This window comes from Anoplopoma fimbria, chromosome 10, assembly GCF_027596085.1.
Source record: "Anoplopoma fimbria isolate UVic2021 breed Golden Eagle Sablefish chromosome 10, Afim_UVic_2022, whole genome shotgun sequence".
In the NCBI taxonomy this organism is placed as follows: Eukaryota; Metazoa; Chordata; class Actinopteri; order Perciformes; family Anoplopomatidae; genus Anoplopoma; species Anoplopoma fimbria.
This window is the reverse complement of record NC_072458.1, coordinates 23,808,330-23,822,560: the sequence shown is the minus strand read 5'-3', so window position 1 is coordinate 23,822,560 and position 14,231 is coordinate 23,808,330. Positions and strand designations below refer to the sequence as shown.

At 41.4% G+C, this 14,231-nt stretch overlaps 1 protein-coding gene and 1 pseudogene across 1 annotated transcript; both read left to right on the top strand.

The window, feature by feature from the left end:
• The first annotated feature begins 3,385 nt into the window (after positions 1–3,385).
• On the top strand, positions 3,386–7,760 carry LOC129096863 (gastrula zinc finger protein XlCGF57.1-like; annotated as a pseudogene).
• Positions 7,761–9,265: 1,505 nt separating this feature from the next.
• On the top strand, positions 9,266–12,698 carry LOC129097738 (gastrula zinc finger protein XlCGF26.1-like). Its single transcript, XM_054606642.1, has 2 exons — positions 9,266–9,458; positions 11,013–12,698. The coding sequence occupies exons 1-2, from the start codon at positions 9,266–9,268 to the stop codon at positions 12,614–12,616; spliced, it is 1,797 nt and encodes a 598-aa protein (XP_054462617.1). The 3' UTR covers positions 12,617–12,698.
• The last annotated feature ends 1,533 nt before the right edge of the window (positions 12,699–14,231 follow it).

Sequence of the window (14,231 nt, the reverse complement as noted above, 5' to 3'; positions counted from 1 at the left end):
CTACGCATCCTTGCTCTCCCTCAACGTTCTTGCTCTAACTGAGACCTGGATCACACCAGAAAACACCACCACACCCGCAGCTCTGTCAGATGTGAACTCTTTCTCTCACACTCCCAGAGCTGCGAGGCGAGGTGGTGGCACTGGTCTGCTAATTTCCCCAAAATGGAAATGCTCTCTTGTCTCTGTTCCACAGTTCTCCCCTTCCTCTTTTGAATTTCATGCTGTTACTGTCACTTATCCAGTCAAGCTCACCATTGCTGTTGTGTATCGCCCACCAGGCCCTCTTGGTGAGTTCCTGGAGGAGCTTGACACACTAGTCTCGCACTTCCATGACGATGGCTCCGCACTCATGATGCTCGGCTACTTCAACATCCAGAGTGATAAGTTAGAACCTCTGCTTTCCTTCCTCTTCTCCTTTGACCTCTATCGCTCTTCTTCTCCTCCTACCCACAAGGCCGGCAACCAGCTGGATCTTATCTTCACTAGACACTGTTCTACTGCTAACCTCTCTGTCACTCCCCTCCAGCTCTCGGACCACTACTTCATGTCCTACTCCCTCTCCCTCTCCTCTCCCCCCTTACTTCCTCCACCTACCCACATGGTTTCTACCCATAGTCATCTCCGCTCCCTCTCCCCCGCTGATCTTTCCTCTTCCGTTACCTCTGCCCTCCCTGACCCTGGGTACATCCCAAGTCTCTTAAATTGCCTCCTCGATTCCTTCACTTGCGTCCTTTCCTTGCGTCTTAGTCCCGCCCACCAGGGATGCATGGAGAAACGCAAGGAAACCATGCGAGGAGAGAGGAAATGAGGAAATGTGTTTTAAGAGACATGAGACGTCCTTTCCTCTGAAGCGTCACGTGAAGCGACGTCTGTTACTGATGACGACGGCCGCTGATCACAGCTGATCAGCTGTCAGTCGGCTTTAACAGCTGGAGAGACTTTTGATTTTATGTCTGCACACATGATCACTGTACTAATATTAATAATGAAACAAAGTAATCATCACTGTACTAATATTAATAATGACACAAAGTAATCATCACTGTACTAATATTAATAATGAAACAAAGTAATCATCACTGTACTAATATTAATAATGAAACACAGTAATCATCACTGTACTAATATTAATAAGCGCAGGACCGATTTCTACCGGCGAAATGTGTTTGTCTTATTTATGAATTATTAACGTCTGTATGTTTTGAAATTGGGATTGTGATGTCATTATTAAATAATCCAGAATATGATTATGTTTCCTCCTAAACACTTGAATTATTTTATTAGGCTCAATGTTTAGGGGTAAATTGGAATTACATAACTCATCAACCTGACACTCAGGAATTATCAGCCTCATATGAATGAATGGAAATGAAGATAAATGATGTAAAAGTGTTTCTACTGACAGACAGACAAACTCTCCAACTCTAACTCTCTTTCTCTCTCTCTCTCTCTCTCTAACTTTTCAATCTGTTCGATCTGTGATCTGTCATCACTCTGGTATGAATCTCCAGTGATGATGAGTTATATCAGATCAGAATGATCGGCTGCAGCGTCCAATCAGATAACAGATGAACGATGAGGGGGTGTGTCGGCCCTCACAACACTTCCTGGAAGGAAGCTCTCATGCATCCTCGCTCATGGCTCCTCGGTGCTGTAATAAGAGCTTTGAGACGGCCGTCAATATGGCGGCGCAGAACGACTTCCGGTTCAAGCGAGGATCGAGGATCGAGGAAACGACAAATAAGAGACTTGGGATGTACCCCCTGAATCCTTCTCTCTCCTATCCCCTGATATTGCTACTGATCTTCTCCTCTTCCTCTTCTTTGGACAACCTCTGTCCCTTCACCTCGAGGCCTGCACGCCCAACTCCTCCTGCCCCATGGCTGTGGGACTCAGTGCGTACTGATAGACGGAGCCTAAGAGAGGCCGAGTGTAAATGGAGAACAGGCAAACTCCCGGAGGACCTTCTTAACTTCCTATCTCTTCTTTCCACTTTTCCCCCCTCTCTATCTACTGCTAAAGCGGCTTTCTTCCACTCTAAAATCCTAACCTCTGCTTCCAATCCTAAAAAACTCTTCGAAACTTTCTCTTCACTCCTCCAACCCCCACCCCCTCCTCCTACTTCCTCCCTTCTCCCTGATGATTTCAACAGCTTCTTTGACAAGAAGGTAAACGATATCAGATCCTCCTTCTCTCAGCCCCCCTCTCCCTGTCCACCCTCTCCCTCTCTACGCTCTTCAGCTCTTCCCCCTCAGCCCCCCCCTCTCCACACCCCATCTTACCCTATTTTGCTCCCCTCTCCCCTAACGAGGTCCTCGACCTTGTTACATCTAACCGCCCCACCACGTGCTCCCTTGACCCGATCCCCTCCCCTCTTCTTCAGTCTATTGCCACTGAACTCCTTCCTTTCCTCACCCACCTCATCAACACATCTCTCGTCTCGGGATGCTTTCCCTCGGCTTTCAAGACTGCCAGAGTCACCCCCTTCTGAAGAAACCATCACTTGACCCCTCTGATGTCAAGAACTTCAGACCGGTTTCTCTTCTACCCTTTCTATCCAAAACACTTGAACGTGCTGTCTTTAACCAACTGTCTTCCTACCTCCACCAGAACAACCTCTTGGACCCCCACCAGTCCGGGTTCAAGGTGGGTCACTCGTCAGAGACGGCCCTCCTTGCGGTGACAGAGTCGCTTCACGCTGCGAGAGCGAACTCTCTCTCCTCTGTCCTGATTCTCCTGGACCTGTCAGCGGCGTTTGACACGGTGAACCACCAGATCCTCCTCTCCACCCTCGAGGGGATGGGCGTCTCAGGCTCTGCACTCTCCCTGTTTGCATCCTACCTGACAGGCCGATCCTACCAGGTGACATGGAGGGGGGCCGTGTCGGAACCACGCATGCTGACTACGGGGGTTCCACAAGGTTCAGTTCTGGGCCCCCTTCTCTTCTCGCTCCACACAACATCTCTGGGTTCTGTTATTCGCTCGCATGACTTCTCTTACCATTGTTATGCCGATGACACCCAGCTGGTCTTGTCATTTCCCCCCGGTGAAACTCAAGTGGAGGCACGCATTGCTGCGTGCTTGGCTGACATCTCGAAGTGGATTTTCTCTTGAATACCTATGTTGAATACACTTATTGTAAGTCGCTTTGGATAAAAGCGTCTGCTAAATGACTGTTATGTAATGTAATGTAATAGAGATGGGTTCCCATAACAAACACCTTTTGTTTGAAGTTTGAAATGTGTACAGCAACAACTTTATATAAACGTGTCCTTTGAAGACATTTTGTAATAAAAGTCAAGAGAACAAGATGATTATACAAACATACTGGGGAAGAATACAACCATAGGGTGGCTGAACTGCAAAATCGTGGATGAAAACTACCAATAAAACCTCGACGAAGAAGACGAGGAGGTACCGGAAGTAGTTTACCTCCTGAGGCTAACCATGCTAACTTGATCAAAGCGGAGTCCGGCTGAAGAGGGTTATACCCGGGACCTCAAGCCATTTATTTCTCACCTTAGTTCTACTAGTCCATCACGTCATTCATCAGATACAACCGGAGCGGGAACACGTTTGTTTAAGTGGACTTTGGGCACATTTTCGGGATGTTTTCACCTCAGACTCGTCTCTGTTAGCCCAGCATGCTAAGCGAAGCTAGCGTAGCTTGCTAGCTGAAAGAGACGGAGACGGAGCTCGGCCACACACCGATAGTCGGAGAGACTTTTCGATAGAGACTAAACTGTATTATTCATGGCCCCACAATATCCAGATGAAATATGAAAGGTATATGTGCTGTTCCCTGTATGTGAAATCTGACAAACGTGTGTTGGAACGTGTTTTGTAATTGTTCAAAAAATGTCTAAAGCACAAATACTGAGATCTTTAGTCAACCAGCGACTCACTGCAGCTGCTGAAGAGATATTTGAGCTGTTTGAAAGAACGATAGCAGAGCACGAGGAGGAACTTTCTCGTTCTAAAGAGGAGAACGAGCGACAACGGAAACTCCTGGACGCTGTTTTCAACCCTCAGCTTCGGTTACACAGAGCAGGTTGGTTCACTTCTCTCACTGTTTACTCTGTTTACACTGTAGACTGTAAAAGTAGTAGCAGAAGAAGTTTGAAAAAGTAAGACATTTTCACTGTCACTTAAAAAAAAAAAAATCTTCTGCTGACATCAATGACAGACAAGATGGCGTTTTGTTGTTAAATGTTCCACGATAGTGAAAGTGATTAATGTTTTAGAGAATCCGGGTTATGACGGGGTGAATTCATGTGTATCAAAATATTCTGCTTTTGCATTCTAACAAACTAAGAATACATTTTATTTTTTCTATTATAAATTAGTAAAATTAAATAATATCATCAATGATAAAATAAATCAGTAAACCGACAACATCACATATAAGCCAGTCTGTAAAAATGGGTTTTAAGAAGTGATTTAAAAGAGATGATTTATGAAAAAATGACTATTTCTCTCTTGATTTATTCCCTCAGTAAACATTGTAAACATGAGTTTATGGTCTCAATCTCTAGTTTCAAGTCTTCTTCAATACAGCATGATGTTCATTCAGTAAATTATGGTCCATTTAAGATAAGATAAGATAATCTTTTATTAGTCCCGCAGCGGGGAAATTTGCAGGCTTACAGCAGCATAGGGTAAAGTGCACACAAGAGACATAGTAAAAGAAAGACAAGATAAAAATAAAATGAAATAAAAAACAAGTATTATAAATAAGCAATAAAAAACAGTAGAAAATCAACAATAACTGAAATATTATATTTACAGACAGAAAAACTATTAAAGCTATAATTGCACAGTGTATTGAAATGCACATGTGACGTGGTCTGCTGGGAGCAGAGCTGGTTGTGCAGCCTGACAGCAGCAGGAAGGAAGGACCTGCGGTACCTCTCCTTCACCACCGGGGGTGAAGCAGCCGGTGGTGAAGGAGCTGCACAGAGCTGCCAGGGTGTCCTGCATGGGGGGGGAGGTGTTGTTCATCAGGGATGACAGCTTGGCCATCACTCTCCTGTCTCCCACCACCTCCACCGTATCCAATGGACACCCCAGCACACTGCTGGCCTTCCTGACAAGTTTGTTCAGTCTCTTCTTGTCAGCTGTCGAGATGCTGCTGCTCCAGCAGACCACTGCATAAAAGATGGCTGATGCCACCATAGAGTCGAACGAGCTTCATAATGGCAGTTCCAAAAACCGATGGTTGAAGTCTCGATGACTACGTCCACGTCTTAAATACAGTCTTTGAGTTAAACAGACTGCTTCTTACAGGAGCCTCTTCATGTAGCTTTAAAAGCAGGCAAAGTGCTAAGCTTACCGACAAAGACAGAAGCTTAATTAGAATTACTTTGTGACAGTTTTTATTTTAGTGGTTGTGAAATCAGTTCATAAACGTCATCTCTTACCTACCATTAAATTAGAAGAATTTACTCGCTACCATAAGTTACACCAACATCATATTTACTCATCTGCTAATATCACTGACTGGTTAAAATGAAAAGAAACCCACTTAAGAATGTCCTGGGTTCTTAATAATCTAGAACCAGTTCCGATTCAGAACCGGGATTTGCAAAAGTACACAAAACTGTTTGTCTTTTTTCAGTGTTTCCTGCAAACCTCAAGAAGTTTACAGTGGTTAAAGAAGAGGTTCTACCTGAGCAGCAGGAGTGGAGCTCAAGTCTGGACCAGGAGGACCCAGAGCCCTCACACATTAAAGAGGAACAGGACGAACTCTGGACCAGTCAACAGCTTCAAGGACTAGAGGAGGCTGATATCAAGTTATCATTCACTCCTGTGAATAGAGAAGAAGATGAAGAGGAAGCTCAGTCCTCACAGCTTCATCAAAGACAAACTGAACAGATGGAAACAGAAACTGATGAAGAGGACTGTGGAGGACCAGAACCAGACAGGAACTCAGATCCAGACAGTCCTTTAGAACCAGTTGCTCATGAGACTTCACACGACTCTGAGACTGATGACAGTAGAGATTGGGAGGAGACTAAGGAACCTCAGTCGGATTCAAACCCTATGCAAAGCAATGAAGTACCTGTCAGTGACATGGTTTGTAATACTAGAAACACATCAATTAGCTCCTCTGAATGTGCTGGAAGCTTTGGCAACAAGGGACATCTGAAGAAACACACTGAAATTCAAACAGGAGTGAAACCATTTCAATGCTCAGTCTGTGGGAAAGGATTTACTTTGAAGAGGTCTTTAAAGACTCACATGAGACTTCATACAGAAGAAAAACATTTCAGCTGCTCAGTTTGTAATAAACAATTCAGAACCAGTGGCTCTTTAGTTGAACACGTGAAAATACATTCTCAGGAGAAACCATACAGTTGTTTAGTCTGTGATAAAAGATTCACAAGGCAAGTAAATCTGAGACGACACTCGCTCGTCCACACAGGGGAGAAACCATTTAGTTGTTCAGTTTGTAGTAAGAGTTTCACACAAAAGATAATTCTGAGACGACACTTGCACGTCCACACGGGGGAGAGACCATTCAGTTGTTCAGTTTGTAGTAAGAATTTCACACGAAAAGGACATCTGAGACGACACTTGAATCTCCACGCAGGAGAGAAACCATTCAGATGTTCAGTTTGTAGTAAAGGTTTCACAGAAAACACAGATCTGAGACGACACTTGTCTGTCCACATGGGGGAGAAACCATTCAGTTGTTCAGTTTGTAGTAAGGGTTTCGCACAAAAGACACATCTGAGACAACACTCACTCATCCATACAGGGGAGAAACCGTTCAGTTGTTCAGTTTGTAGTAAGGGTTTCGCACAAAAGATAAAGCTGACGCAGCACTTGCTCACCCACACAGGGGAGAAACCATTCAGTTGTTCAGTTTGTAGTAAGGGTTTCACTCAAACGACAGATTTGAGACGACACTTGCTCAGCCACACGGGGGAGAAACCATTCAGTTGTTCAGTTTGTAGTAAGGGTTTCGCACGAAAGGAAGTTCTGAGACGACACTTGCTCATCCACACGGGGGAGAAACCATTCAGTTGTTCAATTTGTAGTAAGGGTTTCACACAAAAGACGCTTTTGAGAAAACACTCGCTCGTCCACACAGGGGAGTAACCATTCTGTTGTTCCGTTTGTAGTAAGACTTTTACAGAAAAGAGAGATCTGAGACAACACTCACTCGTCCACGCAGGGGAGAAACCATTCAGTTGCGTTGTTTGAGATCCAAGTTTTGCTCGGTTCTGTTAGGTCAATAAACACAAGTGTGTTGGCGAGCGCAACAGAAGTAAATGAAGCTGCAGAAATACTTTTTGAGAATTTTTTTGCAAGGTTAAGACTCGGTAGATGAAGTTACTCAAGCAATTTTTTTTCTTTATCGTTGTTTTTGGTTTACTACCATTTATTGTTCTAGATGGTAAGTTAATCATTTAATGAATACAAATAAGTGTAGCAGAAGGACAGGGCTGTTTGTGAATTGCATTCTGTCGCTTTTTTCCACTTTTTGTAATAAAATACTCTGTTCCAAGTAAACGTCCTGCATAGTTAATCATAGTTGTGTTTTGGGTGTAACATGATATAAACCTCATCTCCCATTCCGGCGAACTGGACAAACAGGTAGTTTTCTGAAAGGGAAAATGTAGTTTTTAAAAGGTTTAACGCCAACAAATAAGGATTGAAGCAGAATATTGAATGTTGTGGATTTTAGACTTTACAGCACTTTGGAGTTACTGGAAACCTGATATGTATGTATGTATATATATGTATATGTATGTGTGTGTGTGTGTGTGTATATATATATATATATATATATATATATATATATATATATATATATATATATATATACACACACAAGAATACAAAGAACTTGTCAGTTTACATGGTAACTTAAACGTGTCCTTTGAAGACATTTTGTAATAAAAGTCAAGAGAACAAGATGAGTATACAGATTGAATGAACTACTTCCTGTTTGGAAGACTTGAAAAGTAAATTAAAGGTTAACACTTTGTAGGTTATTTAAGTTTGAATGAGGTCCAAATATGTTATACATGGTGACATTCCTTTACCCGTTGTATTAAAGTAGTGGTGTCAGTGTTTTAAGAGTATGTATTTTATTATTTGCCACAGGCGACCAGCAGCTGTTGGTGGTTAAAGAAGAGGTTCTACTTGAGCAGCAGGAATGGAGCTCCAGTCTGGACCAGATTATTAATCAAAGCTGAGAGAGTTGAGCAAATATCCTTATATCATGCAGTAAATGTACACAGGAAATACAAGACATGATGTCGCAATAACACAAAAGTACATGAGACTGCAAATTTCCCCGCTGCGGGACTAATAAAGGATAAAGGACTAAAATGAGATAAAATAAGATAATCCTCTATTAGTCCCAAAGCGGGGACATTTGCAGGATTACAGCAGCAGAGAGGATAGTGCAAACAAGAGGAATAAGTTAAAAAAAAAAATCAAAAGAAATAGTAAAATAAGTAATCACACAGTAAAGAATAATAAGTAAAAAAACTTTAAAAATCCACAATAACTAAAATAAAAATATTATATAAACACACAGAATAATGTTATTATTGCAGAGTGGATTGCACATATCTTTATATTGCACATATCTTTATATTGCACATATCTATATATTGCACATATCTATATATTGTCAGTATGTATGGAAACAGTGTTCAATGGAGGAAATGGTTATTTTGTTTTTTCCTGGGAAGCCGTTTTAAAAAATATGGATACTGGGGAAGAATACAACCATAGGGTGGCTGAACTGCAAAATCTTGGATGAAAACTACCAATAAAACCTCGACGAAGAAGAGAGGAGGTACCGGAAGTAGTTTACCTCCTGAGGCTAACCATGCTAACTTGATCAAAGCGGAGTCCGGCTGAAGAGGGTTATACCCGGGACCTCAAGCCATTTATTTCTCACCTTAGTTCTACTAGTCCATCACGTCATTCATCAGATACAACCGGAGCGGGAACACGTTTGTTTAAGTGGACTTTGGGCACATTTTCGGGATGTTTTCACCTCAGACTCGTCTCTGTTAGCCCAGCATGCTAAGCGAAGCTAGCGTAGCTTGCTAGCTGAAAGAGACGGAGACGGAGCTCGGCCACACACCGATAGTCGGAGAGACTTTTCGATAGAGACTAAACTGTATTATTCATGGCCCCACAATATCCAGATGAACATATATGAAAGGTATATGTGCTGTTCCCTGTATGTGAAATCTGACAAACGTGTGTTGGAACGTGTTTTGTAATTGTTCAAAAAATGTCTAAAGCACAAATACTGAGATCTTTAGTCAACCAGAGACTCACTGCAGCTGCTGAAGAGATATTTGAGCTGTTTGAAAGAACGATAGCAGAGCACGAGGAGGAACTTTCTCGTTCTAAAGAGGAGAACGAGCGACAACGGAAACTCCTGGACGCTGTTTTCAACCCTGAAGTCCGGATTCAAAGAGCAGGTTGGTTCACTTCTTCTCTCAGTGTTCACTCTGTTTACAAGTAGTAAGTGACTGTAAAAGTAGTAGCAGAAGAAGTTTATGTTACATTACAGTCATTTAGCAGACGCTTTTCTCCAAAGCGACTTACAGTCAGTAGTATATTACATATCATTCACCCATTCACACACTGATGACAGGCTACCATCAAGGTGCCACCATCAGACTTTAACTAACGTTCATCATCCAGTCCACACCGATGGCCTTCAGGAGCAACTTGGGGTTAAGTGTCTTGCCCAAGGACACATCGACTGCCGAAGCTGGGTATTGAACCACCGATCCTCTGATTGGAGAACTACCTTGCTCTCCACTACGCCACAGCTGCCCAGCTGTTGAGTTTAAAGTTTATATTGACATTCGTTCATTGTGGGTCAACTTCCCCTGAATGGTTGTTTATTCTGTTCAAAGCAGCTGCCGCTAAAAAGAGTGTGCCCATATTGTGAACGTTACGGTAAAGACTTCTTAGAGCGACAAAGTAAGACATTTTTGTCAGTTTAAAAAGATCTCCTGCTGACATTAATGACAGATAAGATGGCGTTTTGTCGTTAAATATTCCACGATAGTGAAAGTGATTAATGTTTTAGAGAACCCGGTTTATGACGGGGTGAATTCATGTGTATCAAAATATTCTGCTTTTGCATTCTAACAAACTAAGAATAAATTGTCTTTTTTTTATTATAACTTAGTAAAAATAAATAATATCAATAATAAAGTAAACCAGTAAACCGATTACGTCGCATAAAAGCCAGTCTGTAAAAATGGGTTTTAAGAAGTGATTTAAAAGAGATGATTTATGAGAAAATGACTCTTCTACTCTCTTGATTTATTCGCTCAGTAAACATTGTAAACATGAGTTTATCGTCTCAATCTCTAGTTTCAAGTCTTCTTCAATACAGCATGATGTTCATTTAGTAAATGATGCTCCATTTAGAGTCAAATAGACAGAAATAGATAAAGCAGGGTATGCTTTAGGGCGGGGCTACACACTGATTGACAGGTCTCTCTACCGGAGACGTATACGTCTGTATTACAAGACGGCGTTGGCAAAATCGCCGAACTCGAGGCTTCATAACGGCAGTTCCCAAACCAACGGTTGAAGTCCCGATGACTACGTCCACGTCTTAAATACAGTCTTTGGGTTAAAGAGACTGCTTCTTACAGGAGCCTCTTTATGTAGCTTTAAAAGCAGGCAAAGTGCTAAGCTTACCGACAAAGACAGAAGCTTAATTAGAATTACTTTGTGACAGTTTTTATTTTAGTGGTTGTGAAATCAGTTTAAAAACGTCATCTCTTACCTACCATTAAATTAGAAGAATTTACTCGCTACCATAAGTTACACCAACATCATATTTAGTCATCTGCTAATATCACTGACTGGTTAAAATTAAAAGAAACCCACTTAAGAATGTCCTGGGTTCTTATTAATCGAGAACCAGTTCCAATTTAGAACCGGGATTCAGAGACATACACAAAACTATGAGTGTGATACATTTACACAACGTGTTTGTCTTTTTTCAGTGTTTCCTGCAAACCTCAAGAAGTTTACAGTGGTTAAAGAAGAGGTTCTACCTGAGCAGCAGGAGTGGAGCTCAAGTCTGAACCAGGAGGACCCAGAGCCCCCACACATCAAAGTGGAACAGGAAGACCTCTTGACCAGTCAGGAGGGAGAGCAGCTTCAAGTGCTGGAGGAGGCTGATATCAAGTTCTCATTCACTCCTGTGAATAGAGAAGAAGAGGAAGCTCAGTCCTCACAGCTTCATCTAAGACAAACTGAACAGATGGAGAAAGAAGCTGAGGAAGAGGAATGTGTAGGACCAGAACCAGACAGGAACTCAGATCCAGATAGACATCCAGAACCAGATACTGATGAGAAGACTGTAGACTCTTCTGAACCTGAGACTGATGACAGTAGTGATTGGGAGGACACTCAGGAACCTCAGTCAGATTTAAACCCTCTGCAAAACAATGAAGTACCTGTAAATGATATCGACTGTAATACTGAAAACACATCAATTGGCTCCTCTGAATGTGCTGGAACCTTTGGCAACAAGGGACATCTGAAGATACACACTGAAATCCAAGCAGGAGTGAAACCATTTCAATGCTCAGTTTGTTGGAAAATATTTACTTGGAAGGGCACCTTAAAGACTCACATGGGACTTCATACAGAAGAAAAACATTTCAGCTGCTCAGTTTGTAAAAAGAAATTCAATACCAGTGGCTATTTAGGTAAACACATGAAACTCCATTCTCAGGAGAAACCATACAGTTGTTTAGTTTGTCATAAAAGGTTCACAGGGCAAAAAGATCTGAGACAACACTCGCTCGTCCACAGAGGGGAGAAACCATTCAGTTGTTCAGTTTGTAGTAAGGATTTCACACAAAAGGCACTTCTGAGACAACACTCGCTCGTCCACAGGGTGGAGAAACCATTCAGTTGTTCAGTTTGTAGTCAAGGTTTCGCACGAAAAGGACATCTGAGACGACATATGACTCTCCACACAGGAGAGAAACCATTCAGATGTTCAGTTTGTAGTAAGGGTTTCACAGAAAAGAGGGATCTGAGACGACACTTGTCTGTCCACACGGGGGAGAAACCATTCAGTTGTTCAATTTGTAGTAAGGGTTTCACACAAAAGACACTTTTAAGAAAACACTCGCTCGTCCACACAGGGGAGAAACCATTCTGTTGTTCCGTTTGTAGTAAGAGTTTTACAGAAAAGAAAGATCTGAGACGACACTTGCTTGTCCACACAGGGGAGAAACCTTTCAATTGTTCAGTTTGTAGTAAGGGTTTCACACAAAAAGGACATCTGGGACAACACACGCTCATCCACACAGGGGAGAAACCTTTCAGTTGTTCAGTTTGTAGTAAGGGTTTCGCACAAAAGACAGGTCTGAGACGACACTCGCTCGTCCACACACGGGAGAAACCTTTCAGTTGTTCAGTTTGTAGTAAGGGTTTCACACAAAAAGGACATCTGGGACAACACACGCTCATCCACACAGGGGAGAAACCTTTCAGTTGTTCAGTTTGTAGTAAGGGTTTCGCACAAAAGACAGCTCTGAGACGACACTTGCTCATCCACACGGGAGAAACCATTCTGTTGTTCAGTTTGTAGTAAGGGTTTTACAGAAAAGAGAGATCTGAGACAACACTCACTCTTCCACGCAGGGGAGAAACCATTCAGTTGCGTTGTTTGAGATACAAGATTTGCTCGGCTCTGTTAGGTCAATAAACACAAGTGTGTTGGTGAGCGCAACAGAAGTAAATGAAGCTGCAGAAATGCTTTTTGGCACATTTTTTTAAAGTGCAAGGTTAAGACTCGGTAGATGAAGCTATTCAAGCAATTTTTCCTCTGTATCGTTGTTTGTTGTTTTCTGGATACTATGGTTTTTAATGTCACTTTGACATTGTTTTAAACTGTCAAAATATTCTATATCCACTATACAGCACCATTTTATTGTTCTAGATTGTAAGTTAATAATTTAATGAACTAACTCCAAATAACAAAATGTATTAACAATTTAATGTTCTCTTGAAATGCTCAAACTGTATTTGGGGTTATTTCGGTGAAGTCAGAAGTCTACTGACTAACTTCGATTGGACACAATCCAACAACTGAGTCTTTCATGTTGGATGTTGTAATCGTTCTTGTAGTGGGTGTCTTCGTCCTGGGGTTCTAAATATGTTTTGTATGCAATATCTTATTAGAAAGTAACTAGCTCTCAAATAAATGTAACAGAGTATTTTCCCTTTATGCTGATTTAAATTGCTACTCCGGTACATTTCAGAGGGAAAGATTGTGCTACACTCATGACAAGAGATTCTCTAGTTATATTGGTCACTCTTCAGACTAAGACTTTATATTAAAGACGTACAGTGAGTTACATTTAATCACAATGCATTTGTATCAATTACAACCAGTGGTGCAAAGTTACCTGTCATGTCTCAGATCAGTTGTAAACAGTTCCACTAAAGAGGCGTTTCCTCTCTTAACTTATGAAATATCTCATGGTTTAATTTAAATAAGTGTTTGTCCGATGCCCAAGTTATCCAATATTCCTAAAAAAAGAATATGAATACAAATAAGTGTAGCAGAAGGACAGGGCTGTTTGTAAATTGCATTCTGTCGCTTTTCCATTTTTTGTAATAAAATACTCTGTTCCAAGTAAAAGTCCTGCATTCATATGTGCTACAACACCACACCTGTTAAAGATTACTATAACTAATGACAAAATGCTGCTTCTATAATGGAATCTGTAACAATAATAATCCAATTATATAATGAACTGTATGATGTAATAACATTCACAGGTGCCATTCAGCTTTACAAGCAACACAGACACATTTCCCCTTTTTGTATAATTAAAATCGTCCATGTTTGGAGAAGTCATGTCTCCAATGTATCCTACAGTTACTTCCTATCTATTTTCTAGCTGGTCCTAATTACGAAATAGAAATCTGATTAGTTAATTTACCACACTGACACTTAGGGTCCTATTTAAATGATCTAGAGCCCCACGGTCTAGTCTAGAGTGCATGGTGCAAGTCCATTTATGGCGTGTCCAACTCCACCTTGGTTAGTTAATCATAGTTGTGTGTCTGATATATATTTTTTATCTTTTTGGTAATAAAAGTTAAGAGAACAAGATGATTATACAAATGAAATGAACTACTTCCTGTTTGGAAGACTTGAAAAGTTAATTAAAAGTAAACACTTTGTAGGTTATTTA